This window comes from Cetorhinus maximus, chromosome 11 (assembly GCF_964194155.1).
Source record: "Cetorhinus maximus chromosome 11, sCetMax3.hap1.1, whole genome shotgun sequence".
Taxonomy (NCBI): domain Eukaryota; kingdom Metazoa; phylum Chordata; class Chondrichthyes; order Lamniformes; family Cetorhinidae; genus Cetorhinus; species Cetorhinus maximus.
Genome location: NC_135889.1, coordinates 44,730,047 through 44,748,479, shown reverse-complemented (window position 1 = coordinate 44,748,479; position 18,433 = coordinate 44,730,047). Strand labels below are relative to the sequence as shown.

Below are 18,433 nucleotides of genomic sequence, written 5' to 3'. Positions count from 1 at the left end.
CCACAATTTGAGCTGTCTGATCAGTTACACTGGCATTACGCAAACTCCAATGGACAACCACTTGGTAGAAATTAGATAGGGGGAAGTCAGGCAAAAACCATACCAGGATATGATCATTCACCAAGGAGGATTGCAATATCAACAATAATGAATCCAGGAAATATGCTGCAGAGCTTTTCCTTAAGGGCATCTAGCTATTGCTCTTGTTAATGATTGCATACAGGAATTGTTTGTTTTAAATAAAGTTAAGTTCCTTTTGAGTTCCAAACCCAGAAAGGTGTACTGTTTTCCCCTCCTCCAATATCTTTTAGATTCTACAAGTGTCAATGGCTCTGACATATTTGTCCTATGTGCGAAGTCTTTCCGTTTAAATACTACTAGGCTATTTCAGCATGGCTGTTGATTGGTGATCCTATCGTCACTTAGTATCTACATCTCAAAAAGACTATTTGAATAGCAATCAGGATGCGAGTGCTGGTTAACCTTTTCCCCCTGCTCCCTGGTGTCAGCTGTAGCTTAGCTGGTTGCACTCTCGCCTGAGTCAGAAGATTGTGGGTTCCTACTTCAAGACTTGAACATAAAAATGAAGGCTGACGCTCCAGTGCATTACTAAGGGACTGCTGCACTGTCAGAAAGGTGTCTTTTAGATGAAACGTTAAAATCGAGGCCCATCTGCTCTCTCAGGTGGACGCAAGAGATCCCATGGCACCATTTCAAAGAGCAGCATGGGAATTATCCTTGTTGTGGTCAATATTTCAATCAACAGCACAAAATCAGATTATCTGATTATGACAATGTTATTTCTGGGAGATAGCGGTGTGCTGCATTTCTTACATTATACAGTGACTACACCTCAAATGTACTTCATTGGCAGTGAAGTGTTTTAGGATATCCTATGATAGAAACATAGAAAATACGATCATGAAGAGTGCTATATGGGTGCAATTCTTTCTTTTTGCTTTTCTAAGCCAGAGAGGTAGAAGGCAATTGTGGCGTCCTAATGCTGTCAGCTGAGTCACTACAGAGCGGGGAGTGAACCTGGGATCTTTCTGATTTGTTTAACCTAGTAAATACCAAGCAGCACATTTGGGTACTTAGTCACCAAGAGAGATCTAGCTTAGCCACGGATTTAACTTCTAGTTTAAAAGTTGGAGTACTGTGAACAGGATTCACTGGCAATGGCTTACCCGCACGCACACCTTCGTAGAAATCATGGCCTCTCTGGAAGGGATAAATTGCAAAGAATAAATGGCACAATAAACTTTCAAATAATATATCTTAGTATAACATGAAAACTTTATCTTTCTTCAACTAATTTTATGCTTACACAGCAGTATTTTAAAGCTTCTATACTAATAAATGTCTAAGGAAACAGCTACTGTCAATGTGACAAACATTCATGGCATCAAGGGCACCTGTGTCTTATTCTAATATAGCATATTTTAACCCTCAAAACTACCCTTACTAGCTCAAGTACCAGAATGAATTGTCTGCAAAGTAATATATAATGTACTTTATAAGGAACACAATTGCATCCTTAGCTATGTTTCAATGTTAATAAGTTGGTGTGGTTCCTACAAAGATGTCTTGTTTCCATTTATTATGAAAGCTGAACATGAACTACAAGCTTGTCAGGCTCATTTGCAATTAAGCAGATTCTGACTCAAGCATTTAGTAATTGCAATTTATCAGCACGTGTCATGCAATAAAACAAACAAATTTGTTGCTTAATTGTCCTTTAAGAAGAGAGCCTGTCTGCATCTCTGACATCATCTTACCATACAAGCTTGGCTAAGTCTGTATTCCATAACTAAAACTTCTGACAGGTTCTTTGTGGCTCCCTCTTCAAGCTGTTGAAAAGTAATCTTCATGGATGTGGGAGACATTTTCTTCAGTGTCTGTACAGTAAATCATAAATGCATGAAGCTATTGGGTGTCTGCTGAAATATGAGCAAATCATTGAATATGCAGTTTTCTCTTTTGGAGAAAACTTTAGTAAATGGTAATGGTAAATATATTTTAGCACAAGTTACATTACATTATACTTTTAACTTTATACTCCTGCCACCTCCGGCCCAACCCAGTCCTGAAGAAAGGCAAGATACTGGGCAGCGACAAGCACCTATAGAACCAAACCCATCCTAACTAGCCATTATAATCCATGCACAAGCCTAGTAAGTGAGTACCAGCAGTGTTTTGGAGATTATCAGCAACTGAGCCCCATCCTGTCCATTAGGGGAAAGCAGATAGCAACTGAAACAATCCTACCCAATTTGATCCTTTACTTGTCCTGGGATGCTGAGGTGAATTATAGCACCTACCTCCATCTTTCTGCTATCATTTGACCACTGACCAAGGATCAAGCCTGCAACCGGACCGAACTACAGCACAATTCCAACTAAGCTTTGTCAAAGCATGCAGAGGTTACTTATGCAGGTATAGGTAGCCTTAATTAGGAAACCACTTTTCTTGCTTTGGAGTGGAACACATTAGACTATTTTAGAGAAATTGCTGTGTTTCTACATATGAGGAACCTGACTTATCATCATCAGTAAAGCCAGAGGTTAAATTCGTAAAGAGATTGAATTGCCAATCATATTTGTCAATTTTGGCTTCAATTTTCAGTGGTTTTGCCAGGTTTTCATATCCCTTCGTGACCCTTCCCTATCTCGAACCTCCTTCAGCCCACAACCTTTTGAGATATCTGCGCTCTTCCAATTTTGGTTTCTTGTGTATCCCCAACTTTAGTTGTTGCACCATTATCAGCCTTGCCTTAAACTGCCAAGCTCTGGAATTCCCTCCCTGAAATGCTCTAACTTTCTTTCCACCTTTGAGACACTCCATAAAACCTCTGTCTCTCTCTGACCAAACCTTGTCACCTGCTCTAATATTTCTTTATGTGGCTCATTGTCAAATTTTATTTGATAATGCTCCTGTGAAGCACCTTGGGATATTTTACTACATTAAAGGTGCAATATAAATGTAAGCTGTAGTTGTTGTTGTTCTCCTGTAGACTTTTTGTAGCAGTATGCTACAATGACTGGAGAAAATGCAGATGGCAGCTTGCCTTTTGAGTACACACAATTGCTGTCTGTAACTTTACATGTCTGAGCAATGACACAATGTCTAGTTCAGAAAAGCCATCACATCCAGCTCTAACAAAGACGTGGGAGCTGTTGGGAAGAAACTTAAAAACAAAAGTGGTTCTCAGAAACACTGACATTTGTTCTGGAAAACACTGACCAGATCACATTTATTGCCTATCCATAACTTCCCCCTGGGTGGTAGTGAGCCAAGCGATAGTCTGCACAATTGAGTAGCTTGAGTAGACTAAAATCAGAGGGCAGACTGATCATGGGTGGCAGATTGTCTTCCCTGAAGAACATAAATGAACTATTTTACAAAACTCCAACATCTTTTGTGGTTATTTTTTTTTCTGGTGCTAGCCTGCAAATCATCAGATTTATTAAATTTAGTGTCATGACTTGACATGATAGCATATTAATTAATGAACTATTGAGTTGCTAGACCAGTACAATAATCACGATGCTGGATAAAATTATTTGATTGTTGAGGAATACTGTTGATTCCAGGTCAATAGGTATTGCTCTCTCAAATATTTTTTTTTTAAATTACATACCTTTATTTGGCCAGGGTCATGGGGAAGATGATTTTATAGAAGGTTGTGTTTGGTCACATACATACAGAATGATATGCTGGCATCACCATTATTGGCTGTATAAAGTTAGTAATGTCAGCAACTATATAATGCTTTAAGTACACCATTAAGATGCTGACACCATTACAGTATCAATGTTTTGTTGAGAGTTGACAAACACACATTAGTTAAGAGTAGATCCTGTTAGTAAAGACAATGTGCATCACAGTGCTCGGTCATCCCATTGCTTCTGGCAATGCAATTGGATTCATCAAATAAGCATGTTATTTTGGCAGCAGATCAGGTAGTTTATATTACACTGCTTTGGAATGGGTCCAAAGACTATCTGCTTTGGAAAGAAGTTCCTTTACAGTGCACTGGTCTAGAGCACAGATGTAAGGTGATATAGATATGTACTAATGTCAGGCTAGCAGCAAATTCACATTTTCTCTTGCCTCTAATGGGTAATGCAAACATACATTGTCATTAACCCAGGCGTTTCAGTGATATCACTTCAACCATACTTTAAATCAGCCATCTCCCCGAGTCAGGTACATTTATTTCCCCAATGGCCTCATCAAATTTCCTGGCAAACTTCCTTGAAACTAACATATTGTAATACATTGGCTTACAGAACCAACATTAACCCTTGCCCCTCTGTTTGCGCTTTTTAGCTGTACTTTCTTTTTTTCATTGTTTCATGGGATGTGGGCATCACTGGCAAGGCCAGCATTTGTTGCCCATTCCTAATTACCCTTAAACTGAGTGGCTTGCTCGGCCATTTTCCTTTTTTTATTCATTCACAGGGTGTGGGCTTCACTGGCTGGGCCAGTATTTATTGCCCATCCCTAGTTACTCTTGAGAAGGTAGTGGTGAGCTGCCTTCTTGAACTGCTGCAGTCCATGTGGTGTAGGTACACCCACAGTGCTGTTAGGAAGGGAGTTCCAGGATGTTGACCCAGCAACAGTGAAGGAACGGCGACATATTTCCAAGGCAGGATGGTGAGTGGCTTGGAGAGGAACTTCCAGGTGGTGATGTTCCCATCTATCCACTGCCCTTGTCTTTTTAGATGGTAATGATCGTGGGTTTGGAAGATGCTGTCCAAGGAGCCTTGGTGAGTTCCTGCAGTGCATCTTGTAGATGGGACACACTGCTGCTACTGTGCGACGGTGGAGGGAGTGAATGTTTGTGGACGTGGTGCCAATCAAGCAGGCTGATCTGTCCTGGGTGGTGTCAAGCTTCTTGAGTGTTGTGGGAGTTACACTCATCTAGGCAAGTGAGGAGTATTCCATCACAATCCTGACTTGTGCCTTGTAGATGGTGGACAGGCTTTGGGTAGTCAGGTGGTGAGTTACTTGTCGCAGGATTCCTAGCCTCTGACCTGCTCTTGTAGCCACAGTATTTATATGGCTAGTCCAGTTCAGTTTCTGGGCAATGGTAAACCCCCCTGGGATGTTAATAATGGGGGATTCAGTGATGGTAATGCCATTGAACATCAAGGTGCGATGTTAGATTCTCTCTTATTGGAGGTGGTCATTGCCTGGCACTTGCATGGCACGAATGTCACTTGCCACTTGTCAGCCCAAGTCTGGATATTATCCAGGTCTAGCTGTATTTGGACATGGACTGCTTCAGTATCTGAGGAGTCGTGAATGGTGCTGAACATTGTGCAAGCATCAGCGAACATCCCCATTTCTGACCATATTATGGAAGGAAGGTCATTAATGAAGCAGCAGAAGATGGTTGGGCCGAGGACACTACCCTGAAGAACTCCTGCAGCGATGTCCTGGAGCTGAGATGACTGACCTCCAACAATCACAACTATCTTCCTTTGTGCTAGGTATGACTCCAACCAGTGGAGAGTTTTCCCCCCGATTCCCATTGACTCCAGTTTTGCTAGAGCTCTTTGATGCCACACTCAGTAAAATGCAGCCTTGATGTCAAGGGCAGTCATTCTCATCTCACCTCGGGAGTTCAGCTCTTTTGTCAATGTTTGAAACAAGGCTGCAATGAGGTCAGGAACTTAGTGGCTCTGGCAGAACCCAAACTGGGTGTCAGTGAGCAGGTTATTGCTAAGCAAGTGCCACCTGATAGCACAGCTCATGACCCCTTCCATTACTTTACTGATGATGGAGAGTAGACTGATGGGGCGGTAACTGGCCGGGTTAGATTTGTCCTGCTTTTTATGTACAGGATGCACCTGGGCAATTTTCCACATAGCCGGGTAGGTGCCAGTGTTGTAGCTGTACTGGAACAGCTTGGCTAGGGGCGCAGCAAGTTCTGCAGCACGTCTTCAGTACCATTGCCAGAATATTGTCAGGGCCCATAGCCTTTGCAGTATCCAGTGCCTCCAGCCATTTCTTGATATCACATGGAGCAAATCAAATTGGCTGAAGACTGGCATCTGTGATGCTGGGGACCTCCAGAGGAGGCAGAGATGGATCATCCACTTGGCACTTCTGGCTGAAGATTGTAGCAATGCTTCAGCTTTATCTCTTGCGCTGACATGTTGGGCTCCCAATGAGTTGTTTAATTGTCCACCACCATTCATGACTGGATGCGGCAGGACTGCAGAGCTTAGATCTGATCCGTTGGTTGTGGGATCTCTTAGCTCTGTCTATCACTTGCTGCTTATGCTGTTTGGCATGCAAATAGCCCTGTGTTATAGCTTCACCAGGCTGACATCTCATTTTTAGGTGTGCCTAGTGTTGCTCCTGTCATGCCCTCCTGCACTTTTCATTGAACCAGGGTTGATCCCCTGGCTTAATGGTAATGGTAGAGTGGGGGATATGTCTGGCCATGAGGTTACAGATTGTGTTTGAGTACAATTCTGCTGCTGCTGATGGCCCACAGCGCCTCATGGATGCCCAGTCTTGAGTTGCTAGATCTGCTTAAAATCTATCAAATTCAGCATGACGGTAGTGCCACACAACACAATGGAGGGTATCTTCAATGTGAAGGTGGGACTTTGTCTCCACAACGACTGTGAGGAGGAGAGATGTTCAACATGGAGGAGCACTGATTCATCAGCTGAGGGAAGGCGGTACGTGGTAATCAGCAGGAAGTTTCCTTGCCCATGTTTGACCTCATACCATGAGGCTTCATGGGGTCTGGAGTTGATGTTGAGGACTCCCAGGGCAACTCCCTCCCAACTGTATACCACTGTACCACCACCTCTGCTGGGTACATCCTGCTGGCAGGAGAGGACATACCCAGGGATGGTGATGGTGGTGTCTGGGACATTATCTGTATAGAGGGCTGTTAAAAGTCAACTGCGTTGTTGTGGGTCTGTAGTCACATGTAGTCCAGACCAAGTAAGGATGGCAGATTTCCTTCCCTAAAGGACATTAGTGAGTCAGACGGGTTTTTACAACAATGAATGATAGTTGTCTTGGTCATCATTACTGAGACGAGCTTTTAATTCCAGATTTATTAATTGAATTTAAATTCCACTAGCTGCCATGGTGAGATTTGAACCCATATCCCCAGAGCATTAACCTATGCCTCTGGATTACTAGTTGAGTGACATTACCATTACATCACCATCTTTCCTACTTTGCAGCGAGTACATTTATTTTTATATCCAAACATTGTTCTATACAAATTGTGCTACCAAATTTTATACTAAAAGAAGATTCAAAGAATAGGTTAACATTTCTACATTAACTACTAGTGTCAGGTTGGCTTTACATTGTATTGCTGTCACTTCTGAGTCAGAAGTTTCAAGCCCTACTGTGAACTTCAGTACACAACCTATGCTTACACTTCAGTGTTGGATTGAGGCTGCACTGTATGGTCACAAGTGCTGCCTTTGGGATGCAATATTAAACCAGAGCCTCATCATCTTACTCAGAGAGACAGATAAGATCCTATGGCACTAGTCAAAGACCAGTAATGTGACCCACATTCTGCCTTTCATCAATATCATCAAAAACAGATTCTCTGGTCTTTAATTTATTGCTATCTGTGAAACCTCACCGTGTGTAGGGCAAGTTGCCATGTTTGCCCATGTAACAACAGTGACTGCCCTTCAAAATTACTCAATTGGGTGTAATACACCTGGAAAATATTTCTTTGTTAGCCACAACACTGCAAGTTGACTTCTTCATCGTAACAGTAACTCGATATAACTATCGTCTTTATGGTGATATATGCTGGACTTCACATAATATTTCCCAGTTTGTGTCCACAGGCCAGTATCTGTGTATAAAAATCAGCTCTGGATTAAGAAGTTACATCAGGAAATATCTTCTGCACACCTGCAGCCACATGCCTGATTCATGCCTGGTGTTTGAGTTGGGAGAATTGACTAACAGTGGTGTACAGTCGAGAGGGCTTGACCCTGGCAATCCTCAAACTGACTCTGAAGCCCATGAAATCCCTTACCACTTCCCCTCAAATTAATTGGGGTTATTTTATTGCATTAAAAGTGCTACATAAATGCAAATTGTTGAATCAGTACTTCTTGATGTTGGACATGACTTGGAGGAATCTTGAAAGGGCATAGAATGGTTCAGTAATCCCATCAATAATTAAGGTAACTGAGTCTAAAAAGATATAGGGGTAGAGTTTTTGCTTTGGGTACAATCGGCGATTCCAGTGTAAATTGCACTCATTTTGAAAAGTGCTTCCCATCCCATCCAAGATCCTGGGCAGGCATTTACCCACCGGGGTGGGAAATGGAAGTTGGGACAGATCCTGGGTCTTGAATCTGCCCGGGGGTAAACAGTCATCAGCTCCAAGCTTCATGGGGGCACCCTTTTACTTGGCATAGAGAATGGTTTGGTAGCCAATTAGAGGTCACAGGGACGGGAATGGAGGCGGGTCCACTCAAGTGGAAGCCGGGTTTAAACAGACCACAGCAACCATTTGGGCTGATGTTTGAATACTGTAGCTTCAGTTTAGAAATTATTAAATTGAGAGTATGTTTCAGGAGAGCCAAAGGCCAAGAACCCGGGGCAGGGCAGCCCCTTGATTCTCAGATGTGGGCCTGTAGGGAGGGCCTGTAGGGAGAGGAGAGAGGTCTTCTTTCTGAAGGGCAGCAGAAGGAGGCCTGGACTAAACAGGCCTGGACGGACACAGCTGACACAGTCAGTAGAAGAAATGTCAGAAAGGGTTCGATGACTTGCAGCAAGGTGCATGCAACCCACAATCCTCAGGACAGGCCTCTGGTCATTCACCCTCCATCAGACAGACCTATTAAGCACCTTCAGGGCACAAACCGCTCCTGAACATGACAGGAGTGTATGCCAAGCACACCTAATGACCCCTCAGAATGGCTCAAAGCGATAGTCACTCTATAGCGATGCCGAGAGCCTGCCAGTACTGAAACATGCAACTTTTAATTAACAGAAGTATCTGGAATCGGCCATACAGGACAGCAGTACTTTATTGTGCTCTGTTTTGTCCTTACAGGAGAAATGGGCACTTAATGCCCTGAAGAGGACACAGACTGGAGGAGGGCTTCCCTGTCTTCATGTGATCACAACTATGGAGAGGGCAATGAGCATCCCCAAGGTCACGGGCCATCAGGAAGTATGGTGAAATGGGCATCCGCAGTGGAGATGGAGATTATAGAGGGCAAGGCATTCATTAAGGGATGTGCATTGTGCTTCAGCCCATCCGACAGCATGCCCTAACACTGAGTTCCATTGGAAATCCTCAGCACTGCAGATGCTTTTGTTGTGCAAGGCTAGTTCTCATAATCTCTTTTCGTATCTTCCACAGTGTAGATCTCGAGCCAAGGAGACCAACATCCTCACCGCCACTGGGCCAACAGCAGCCACAGCAGAGCTCTGAAGAAGCATCTGAAGAAGCATCATCATACCTTACAAGTGTACCCTTCACTAGTTCAGATATGTTCATGTCAGTGGGTCCTTGCACACGGTTGAATAGGGTGAAACTGGATGTTGAGCATGAAACTAGTAAGCAAGAGGAGATGCCAGAGGTAGAGGCAGCTGTGGGCAGAGGCCCTCGGAGGATGGAGGACAGGCACAGATTTGTTCACCTGGGTACAGATGCAGGGGTAAAAACAAAAAGCTAAAAGCTACTGCGGATGCTGGAAATCCAAAACAAAAACAGAATTACCTGGAAAAACTCAGCAGGTCTGGCAGCATCGGTGGAGAAGAAATCAGTTAACGTTTCGGGTCTTCATGACCGTTCTGCCGAAGGAACTGATTTCTTCTCCACCGACGCTGCCAGACCTGTTGAGTTTTTCCAGGTAATTCTGTTTTTGTTACAGATGCAGGGGCTCAGGAGTCACTGGAAAGGAGGCTATACTTAGACCAGCAGGAACAGATGAGCTCCAACGTTGGGAGTTCCCTGAGGAAGTGCAGGGTCATAGGCAGAGAATGGAGTCGTCCATGTGGCCCATGTGCATCACTTTGGGTTTTGAGCCTATCAGCTCTTCCATTGAGAAAGTGACCAGTCTCACGGAGAGTCATATGCAGAAGCACTTGGAGGGCATGCAAGAGGTGCACACTGACATGCACTGGATGCATGCCATACTATGTAGCTTGGACCAGTCAGTGGCATTGATGGTGCAGAGATGTCTGGGATTCCAGGTGCACCCCAGCTGGTAACCCCTCCAGTTACCTGGAGTGCAGCCAAGACAGTCACCGAGGAGAATGCGGGTTCTGCCCTACACGGGGTGTCATCATCATCTTTGGCCTCCTTGGCCCCCCTGACAAAAGGAGCATTTGTAAAGCACGGTCCAGTGACAGAGGCTGCTCCTGCAGATGCAGCAGCCTCTGAAGATGTCCTCACAGCTACCTCCATGACAAGGATGACTGCTACAAGCATTTCAGCTGCAGGCAGAGGCAAGTGAGCAGGCTGCATTCACCTTCTCTGAGATCATAAGGAGAGCATTGTATAAGTGGTCGAATTTGGAGGCCCAAAGTGTTGCACAGAGCACTGAATGGGTCACTGGTGTGTCTTTTTCCTGTAAATGTGCACTGTTTTCCTTTATGAGTGCCAGATAAAAACTGACACTTCAAGTCCCACGTGTGAGCCTTGCTGCTGGAAGCCGGTTCAGGGATACTCAAAAATCTGAATGGATCGACTTTCGGAGGACACTGGAAGACATGTGCTGGTGTGGCAGGGAACCTGCTGGAAAGCCGGTGGAGCATGGGACTTAATCGTCAAGGCTACATATTTGCTGGGAATGTGGCATAACCTACAAATGGGTCCTAAAGTATTTTGCTTGTGTCAGTTAGTGGGGAAGTACCATCTATGTAGTTTGGTGTATTGGTTGCCGATTAAGTAATGTTTAGTCTAGTTTGATTTTAGTTTGTTTGTTACAGTAAAAGTCTTAAAATGTGAAATCCTGTCATGTGATTCTTTTTGGTTGGTTGCTGGGGAATTCATATAATTGTTTTGAAAAGTATTCAGGTGCCTACAGGGATCATAACATACACACCTGGGAGAATCCAGTGATGGGAGACGAAAACTACTGTCCTTTGTGCCTGCAGGGCCCCATCTGTCAGGGATTGAATGAACTGTCCAGGTTCTGACAAATAGGGCTTAAAATGACCTGCGAGATGCAGTGGTGTGTAGCCATTTGCGAGATGTCACTAAGGTCTGCAGTTGATCCTTGGAAGGAGCCTGGACCGAAGAAGTTTAGGGATCTAATGACTATGACATCTACTGGCAGGGCATGGTGAGCAGTGCTGCAAGGTGCGAGGTCTTTAGCGATGAGGACACGGATCTCTGTGGAGAGTCACAGTCTTCTGTGGTACTGATTCTTTGTCATCTCAAGGTAGCACCTTCTCCTCTGCTAAATATTTGGCCTCCATGTCCTTGTCTCTGCTGATGCCTGGGGCTCTGCCCTTCCTGCAGAGGATGCTGCTCCACATTGCCACTGGACCCAAAATCTGACAGTCATACCACCATTACCAGCTGCAGCCTTCTTGTGCTCAGGTGCCCCCACTAATTGTGTTTGGCAGCCTTGCCCCTTCCTCATATGCCCCTGAAATGCCAGGAGGGCGACGACCCACTGCATTGCCCTATTGATACTGCCCACTGTCCCTGCCACCTGTGATGAGCTGATGGTACCTGTCTCCCAATGGCTGAGTTTCCCCCTGCGTTATTCACCCTTTCATGGGATCCAGCTAATTCCCTGGGCTAGCCATGATGGGCTTCCCAGTGTGTGTCTACCTCCATTTACCTGGTCTGCCCCAGACAACGCCTGCAGCGCCTGTGACCCCATGAAAATCAGAACATGCTCGTTAACAAGCTCTCAATGAGCTCTTTAACAATGTGAATTGACCTTCTTAAATGGACTGGGAGGATCTCGTAGCTGCCCTCCCCGCCCCTGCCCTGGTGAAACAAATCGGCACTGGAACAGCATCAGGAAACTGGCACATTGACTGGTGCCAGAGTTTTTGTTCACCACCTCAGCCCCCGCCTCACTATCATCTCCTGGTCCTTAAAATTCCACCCCGAGCCGCCACTCACACTTATTTGTATAAATGCCAAATACAAATGTGCCATGAACCAGTGCAATCAGATAGCAGTTTTAAAATTTTGTTTCAAAAATACTCCTTGATTATATTTAAGAGTGATAATTTGATGCAGTTTGATTAATACAGCAGAAAATGCATTTACCATAAAAAATAAGCATTTAATAGTGCCAATCTACCACTTGTGAGTCACACAGTTTTAAATTACTGAAAGTGACTTTTAAAAAATATACAAAACTAGCTCCTAGCTAGATTGGAATAGAGTAGGGAGTTCCTTAGTAAATTGAAAACAGAATCAGTAAAATCATTTTAGATGTATCTATTAGTGTTTTTTTGGCCCAAAAGATTCCAGCTTAATTTTTGGAGCCTCTTTGAAGGCCTTCAAAGGAGCATAATCAGTGGAAACTCCCAGTGGTGATCAATGAACTGGGGCCATGCCAGGTTTGTGGGCAGGGCCTGCTTCTAGCATGGAAGTGCATAAACACCACATCAACCTCATTGCCCTCATCTAACTTCTGTTACTTCATCAAAAAAACTCAAGCATGTTAGTTAAACATGATTTTCCCTTAAGAGATCCATGCTGTCTTTCCTTAATAAATCCGCATTTGCCCAAGTGACTGTTAATTTTGATCTGAATTGTCATTTCTAAAAGCTCCCCACCGCTGAGGTTAAGCTGGCTGGCAGTAGGTTGCAAGAATGGAGGGATCAAACATTGTTTTTTTTGTGCAGTCTTCAATTTAACATTTAATTCAAATCTTTATATCATTCATCCCTGAAACAATGTTCAATCATGCTATACAAAAACAGAATTACCTGGAAAAACTCAGCAGGTCTGGCAGCATCGGTGGAGAAGAAATCAGTTAACGTTTCGAGTCTTCATGACCCTTCGGCAGAACTGAGTATAGTTAGGAGAAAGGTGAAATATAAGCTGGTCTAAGGTGGGGGGGCGGGGGGAGAGAGAAGTTGAGGGTGTGGTGATTGTGGAGATAAGCGAGCAGTGATAGGAGCAGATAATCAAAATATGTCACAGACAAAAGGATCAAAGAGGTTTTGAAGGTGGTGATATTGTCTAAGAAAAGTGCTAATTAAGAATGGAAGACAGGATACTCAAGGTACAGCTCTAGTGGGGGTGGGGTGGAAAGACTAACAAAGTTTTAGTTTTAGATTTAAAAATAATGGAAATAGGTGGGAAAAGAAGAATCTATATAAATTATTGAAAAAAAAGGGAGGGGGGAGAAACAGGGTGGGGATGGGGGGAGGAGGAGTTTAAGATCTAAAGTTGTTGAATTCAATATTCAGCCCGGAAGGCTGTAAAGTGCCTAGTCGGAAGATGAGGTGCTATTCCTCCAGTTTGCGTTGGGCTTCACTGGAACAATGCAGCAAGCCAAGGACAGACATGTGGGCAAGAGAACAGGGTGGAGTGTTAAAATGGCAAGCGACAGGGAGGTTTGGGTCTTTCTTGCGGGCAGACCGCAGGTGTTCTGCAAAGCGGTCGCCCAGTTTGCGTTTGGTCTCTCCAAACTGGGCGACCGCTTTGCAGAACACCTGCGGTCTGTCCGCAAGAAAGACCCAAACCTCCCTGTCGCTTGCCATTTTAACACTCCACCCTGTTCTCTTGCCCACATGTCTGTCCTTGGCTTGCTGCATTGTTCCAGTGAAGCCCAACGCAAACTGGAGGAATAGCACCTCATCTTCCGACTAGGCACTTTACAGCCTTCCGGGCTGAATATTGAATTCAACAACTTTAGATCTTAAACTCCCCCTCCCCCCATCCCCACCCTGTTTCTCCCCCCTCCCTTTTTTTTCAATAATTTATATAGATTCTTCTTTTCCCACCTATTTCCATTATTTTTAAATCTAAAACTAAAACTTTGTTAGTCTTTCCACCCCACCCCCACTAGAGCTGTACCTTGATTATCCTGTCTTCCATTCTTAATTAGCACTTTTCTTAGACAATATCACCACCTTCAACACCTCTTTGATCCTTTTGTCTGTGACATCTTTTGATTATCTGCTCCTATCACTGCTCGCTTACCTCCACAATCACCACACCCTCAACTTCTCTCTCCCCCCGCCCCCCCACCTTAGACCAGCTTATATTTCACCTTTCTCCTAACTATACTCAGTTCTGCCGAAGGGTCATGAAGACTCGAAACGTTAACTGATTTCTTCTCCACCGATGCTGCCAGACCTGCTGAGTTTTTCCAGGTAATTCTGTTTTTGTTTTGGATTTCCAGCATCCGCAGTAGCTTTTAGCTTTTTGTTTCAATCATGCTATACTAGCTTCAACAAAAAGTGGTAAGTATATGGAACTCGGAATAGCTAAGTAGCTCAGAATAGATGCATTTCAGGGAGGCCGTGAATGAGAGAGTTGGGGAGTGGGAGAGAGTCAGTGAGCGGGAGAGTGGTAGTGAGTGGGACAGAGTTGGCAAGTGGGAAAGGTAGCGAACTGGAAGGTTGGTGAGGGGCGGAAGGGCCACTTTTAAGTGGGGCTTTTCCTTGGTGGGGTGGGGGGAGCCGGGACCTAGCATGATGTATGGCCTGTGTGGGGGGCTGGCTGGAAGCCACAGGAAGTGGAGGTTTGGATTGGCCCTGGGAGCTGATCTTTAGAGTCGGGGAGGGGACCCTTCCCTCCAGCCGTTCAGGGAGCTGCTCTCCCTGCCCCTCAGGTCCAGCTGGGGTCGTGCAAGGCCTTGTGTGTCTGGGGGAAGCTTCAGTGATTAACCAGAGGCTACATATTTTCTGGCCTGGTTTTAGTGCTGAGTGAAGGGCTAATTGGGGGTCTCTAAGGCTATTCATGTTGGCTGACTTCAATGCACGTGTTGGGGCAGACAGTGATTCATATCCAGTGTGCCTTGGTTCAACAACGGTTAATGCCTTCTTGAGCTTTGTGCCCTGAATGAGCTCTATGTCACAAACATACGAACATATGGAGTAGGAGAATTAGGTCATTCGGCCTCTCGGGCCTGCTCCGCCATTCATTAAGATCATGGCTGATCTGTTTGTGTTTCGAATTCCACATTCCTATCTACCCCCGATAATCTTTGATTCCATTGTCTAACAAGGATCTATCGACCTCTGCCTTAAAAATATTCAATGATCCCGCCTCCGCCGCCTTCTGAGAGAAAAGAGAGCTCCAAAGTCACACAACTCTCAGAGAAAAAATTTCTCCTCATCTCTGTCCTAAAAGGGCAATCCCTAATTTTAAAACAGTGCCCCCTAGTTCTGGACTCACTCACAAGAGGAAACATCCTTTCTACATCCACCTTGTCAATGCTGTTCAGGATCTAATATACTTCAATCAAGTCACCCCTAACTCTTCTAAACTCCAGTAGAAACATGCCCAGTCTGTCTAACCTTTCCTCATAAGACAACACACTCATTCCAGGTATCAATCTAGTAAACCTCCTCTGAATCGCCTCCAACGCATTTACATCCTTCCTTAAATAAGGAGACCAAAACTGCACAAAGTATTCGAGATGTGGTCTCACTAATGCGCTGTATAACTGAAGCATAACATCCCTACTTTTATGCTCAATTCCTTTTGTAATAGAATTCCATTAGCCTTCTTAATTACTTGCTATACATGCATTAACTTTTGTGACTCATGCACTGGAAAACCTAGATCTCTCTGCGCCTTGGAATTCTGCAGCCGTTCTCCATTTAAGTAATACTCTGTTTTTTTATTCTTTCTGCCAAAGTGAACAACTTCACATTTTCCTACCAACATCTTCTTCTAGTGCAGACATCACCAAAAGGTATCATGGCATAACCAAAGGTCTGAACATTGGCACCAACTAGACCTGGTCATCACAAGAAGGTGCAATCCACCCAGCATTCTCCACACCCACACCTACAACAGCACAGATTGTGACATCAACCACTCTCGTCAGCAGCAGAGTGAAGGTGCATCTTTGAAAGTTTCACAGTTCCAAACATGATAGCCCTCCATGCATCAACATCCCTTGCACAGCAACAATGCTAGATACCAGCACATCACATTTTCACTATAACGACTGCTACTAAACAAAGGTTTACCAGGGAGTGCCAATGCTGACATTGATAAAGCCTGGAAGCCACTAAGCTCAATCAGCAGCAGAAGCATTATTTGGTAAAGGCGGAGCCCGCAAGGAGGTCTGGTTAGAGACCTATTCAACTGAGATTACATCAATTATTAATGCAAAAAACAAAGCCAACACGATGCACAACATAAAACCAACAGCTAAAGCACTGCGTAACCTGGAAATAACCAAGACAGCTGTGCAAATGAAGGGGAGGTATTACGCAAATAAACAATGAATCAACTTATGTCAAGAAAACCAAACTGCCTGTGACAATGGAAACCTACAAGCTGAAGGGGTCAAGAGGGCTCTTGGACCTACTGTCACCAAAGTTTCCCCCTGAATTTGGCAGATGGTGAAGTACTCAATGACTGAAGTAAACAGATGTCTCGCTGGTGTAAACAACATTGTGCACTGTGCTCCTGTGGGGTGGACATCTCCCAGTCTGTGCTAGACATTCTGATGCCGCATCCTGTCATGGTTGAGTTAGACGAAGAACCCTCATCACTTGAGCTCAAGGTCCTAGACTGCTTAGCAAACTGAACAGCCCCTAGCAAGGATAGAATCCCAGCTGAACTGTTCAAGTCAGCTACAAGACAAGTGCAGGGAACAGAGTATACCTCTTTACCTTGCTTTCATAGACCTCACTAAGGCATTTAACTCGGTCAGCAGAGCAGATCTCTGCAAGATTGACTTAAATTGGCTGACCACCAAAGCTCCTCAGTCTCATCCACTCTTTCCACAACAACATGCACCACTGTAGTTTGATGGCTCCACTTCCAACAGTTTCAGAGTGAAGAATGGAATGAAAGAATGAAATGGAATGAGGGCTGTGTCATAGCTCTCACTCTGTTTGGTATCTTTTCCTCCATGCTCCTTACCTTTGCCTTCCCTGAAGATATAGAAGGAGTCTACTTGCACACTAGGTGAGATGGCAAGCTGTACAATCTATAAAGACTGAAAGCAAAGTCAAAAACACATCGCCTCCTTATCTGAGAGTTTCCTCTATGCTGATAATGCTGCGCTAGTCGCCCACATGGCAACTTGGCTACAAAGACTCATGGATTAGCTCTCCCATGCCTGTAACTTATTCTCCCTGATTATTAAGTGTCAAGAAAATCGTGGTCAAGGGACAAGGTGTCACGTCTCCACCCCTGATCACATTAAATAACACTACTGCTACTTTGGGTCCACGGTGGCAGATAATCCATCCCTTGGTTCAGAACTTTTTTATTCATTCATGGGATGTGGCCATGGTTGGCTAGGCCAGCATTTATTTCCCATCCCTAATTGCCCTTGTTCAGAGGGCATTTAAGAGCCAACCTCATTGCTGTGGATCTGGAGTCATAGGTAGGCCAGGCCGGGTAAGGAAGGCAGGTTTCCTTCCCTAAAGGGCATTAGTGAACCAGGTGGGTTTTCATAACAATAGACAATGGTTTCATGGTCATCATTAGACTTTTAATTCAAGATTTTTACTGAATTCAAATTTTTACCATCTGTGGCGGGATTCAAACCCAGGTCCCCAGAGCATTACCCTGGGTCTCTGGATTACTAGTCCAGCGACAATACCAGTATGCCATTGCATCCCACCTTTGGCCGAACCATGAAATGTGTATGGAATATCAACAAGCTGACTCTTAGGACCAAGCTGATGGTTTACAAGGCCTGTGTTCTCAGCATCTTGTTGTATGTTTGCGAAACATGGATAACTTACAGCTATTGAGAAAAGGAACTCAACAGTTTCCATCTTTGCTGTCTGTGGCGCATTATGGGTATATCTTGGCAGGACAAAAATCACAAATGCAGCAGTCCTCTCAAAGGCAGAGTTCGCAAGTTTGTTAGCACTCATCAAACTGAGGCGGCTTCGTCTGCAGGTGGGAAGACAGTCACAAACCCAAGAACTTTCTGTCTGGTGAGGAAGGCAGAACTGGACGACCAGTAGGACGCCCAAAGCTCTACATCAAGGATGCTTACAATCACAACATGAAGGACCTAAACATCGATTATCGTACCTGAAGGTCAATTCTCAGTTTCTCCTATAATAATGGTACAGAAGGAGGTCTTTCGTCCCATTGTATTTGTGCTGATTCTTTGAAAGAGCTATCCATTTAGTCCCATACACCTGCTCTTTCCCAATAGCACAGCAAATCTTTCCTTTCAAGAATTTATACAATTCCCCTTTGAAAGTTATCATTGAATCTGCTTCCACCACACTTCCAGGCAATGTACTCCAGGTCAGAATACACGACAAAATT

General features: G+C 44.4%; 1 protein-coding gene across 2 annotated transcripts in view; it reads right to left on the bottom strand.

The window, feature by feature from the left end:
- hibch (3-hydroxyisobutyryl-CoA hydrolase) overlaps window positions 1-18,433 on the bottom strand; it is a 145,969-nt gene that overhangs the window by 5,047 nt on the left and 122,489 nt on the right. For both annotated transcript variants that reach the window (XM_078551877.1, XM_078551878.1), the window contains 2 exons: window positions 1,779-1,898; window positions 1,188-1,221 (listed from right to left, as the gene is read on the bottom strand). In XM_078551877.1, coding sequence (XP_078408003.1) covers window positions 1,188-1,221; window positions 1,779-1,898 — 154 coding nt within the window. The remainder of the gene's footprint in view (window positions 1-1,187; window positions 1,222-1,778; window positions 1,899-18,433) is intronic.